General features: G+C 61.9%; 1 protein-coding gene across 1 annotated transcript in view; it reads left to right on the top strand.

Annotated features, from left to right (window-relative positions):
- LOC102376286 overlaps positions 1-1,544 on the top strand; it is a gene marked incomplete at its 5' end in the record, with an annotated part of 2,000 nt that extends 456 nt beyond the window's left edge. Inside the window, 1 exon segment of the mRNA XM_025203831.1 lies at positions 1-1,544. This exon segment is cut by the window's left edge and continues 99 nt beyond it. Coding sequence (XP_025059616.1) covers positions 1-143 — 143 coding nt within the window.
- Between the last annotated feature and the right edge of the window lie 549 nt (positions 1,545-2,093).

The raw sequence follows: 2,093 nt of genomic DNA, 5'->3' as shown, positions 1-2,093 counted from the left end.
AGGACCAGCAGCAGCAAAGGCAGGAGGGCCCCTTCCCCAGCCTGGCCAAGGTGCTGCAGAGCCGCTTTGCCGTGCCCTCCCCACCCTGTCGCCGGGGCCAGGGGGTCCTGGGCCTGCTGGTGAGAGCTGTGGCAGCCTGCTAGCTGGCCTGGCCCTGCCGTTCGTCGCCTGGGCTGGCTCCTGACCCCGGGACCCACCGGCAGAGAGAGAGACACACGGAGCCAGGGTTGCCGAAGGACTCCGCCCCAGTGCCAGGGGGTGACCAGGCCCCACCGAGGCATCCAAATGGCGAGAAATGCTGCCCTGGACTGATGCCCTTTTCCCAGGGCATGGGCAGCACCTGCCTGCCTTCAGCTCTGCTTTGTCTGTGTCAGGCAGGGAAGGGTAAATCTGGAAGGGGGCCAACTGTGGGGTTGGATGTCCCCCTTGGAGGCCTTGTGCGTGTTTCAGGGCTGGGTGTGTCTGTGTGCAAGTGTGGGGGGTGCAGACCAGGGCCAAAGGATGACACACAGTTCTTATGACCGGTGTTGCGTCACCCAGCAGGGAGTTTCCTGCCCCCCCATCCCCTGGGCGTGGGAGGCCAAGCCTGACTCACCGGCTGCGCCAGGGGAGGAGGAAAGGGTGCCAAAGTCCCCTGGACTTGGTGGGGGGTGGGGTGGGGGGGGATGGTCTCGGTGTGTGTGTGTGTGTGTGTGTGTGTGTGCGCGCGCGCACGTGTGCATGTGTGTGTGACCTGCAACTCTGCAGGGGGCTGGGAAGAAATGGTTGCTGGATGCCAGGCTGGGGGGGCTGAGGTCAAGGTGAAGGACTGAGGCCTGCTGGGACATGGTGGGGCAGTGGGAGGTGGATAGCTACAACCTGGCACCCACCCCGCCAGGGCTGGAGGCAGCGTGCAAGGGGGTGTTCGCAGGAGCTGGGCTGCGCCCTTTGTTCCCTGCCAGACACAGCCGGTCCAACCGGACAGGGCTGGGTGTGATGGCGTCAGGCTGGCGCACCGCCCCCAGGGCCCAGCTGCTGGGTGTGTATGCACGCTCACACCCACACGCAGAGGACCCAGGCATCCGGGGGATGTGCACATGCTCCCAGTTGCTGGGTGTGTACACGTGCATGCTCGCTCTCTCTCTCACACACACACATGCACTCACACATGCTCTCTCTTTCTCCAAGCTTCTGGGTGTCCACACCCACCCACCCACAATTGCTAGGTGTACCCAGGCGCACACGTGTGGGGTCTTAAGGCCACCTACAGCCCAGCTGCTGGGACCCCCCCACACCCATGCTTAGGCTCGCCTGTGCTTGTGGAGTCTGTTTGTCTGTCTGTCTGGACACTTGTGTGTGGAGGGGTGTGTTCTGTTACGGGGAGCCCCAGCAGTCCCCTCCCTGCTGGCAGGGAGGCCCTGGTGAGGCAGGGGCTGGAGCAGGGGTCCTGCCCTCCCACCCCCTTCCACATGCGGTGTAATTTATACCTGGGAAATCACGGGGTTTTTTATTGTTGTTTGGGGAATTATTTTTATAAAGGAAATAAAGATGCCTTGTGAGACATACCCTGTTGTGAGGCTTGTGTGTGTGCGTGTGCACCTGGGTTCTGTGTGTCTTTGTCTTCTGGACTCCGGGGGTGGGGGGTGTCAAACATCTGGGTTCCATGTGTATGTGTCTTGGATGCCTGGGTTCTGTGCATGTCTGTGTGGGGGGGTGTACACCCAGGAGCAGGGAGAATGTATGTGCACCTGGAGCAGGGTGGTTTGGTGCCAGAGGGGTTGGATCACTGGCTGGGGAATTCCTTGGAGATGGGGAGAGCCTGCTGGTGCCCCTCACTCCCCCCATCCTATGCCATGTCACCCCCCTGCCTCACCCGCCCCCAACTCTGCTTCAGTTTCCCCATAGCCAGGCTCTTGGCAGTTGGGCTTTGTCTGAGCCCCCTGAGGGGTGGGGAAACAGGGGTGTAGACATTGGGGGTGGGGATGGTGGCCTGAACACCTGGGTTCTTTCATGGGAGTTGGGATACCTGGGTTGGGGGTTGGGTCTGAGGCCTGGGAGCCTGGATGCCTGGGTTCTTTTCTCAGCGCCAAGAACTGAATGGGGCCGGATGTTCA

The sequence above is a fragment of the Alligator sinensis genome, unplaced genomic scaffold, assembly GCF_000455745.1.
Source record: "Alligator sinensis unplaced genomic scaffold, ASM45574v1 scaffold707_1, whole genome shotgun sequence".
NCBI lineage: Eukaryota > Metazoa > Chordata > Crocodylia > Alligatoridae > Alligator > Alligator sinensis.
Note: the sequence above shows the minus strand (reverse complement) of the source record. Positions and strands in the feature narration are given on the sequence as shown.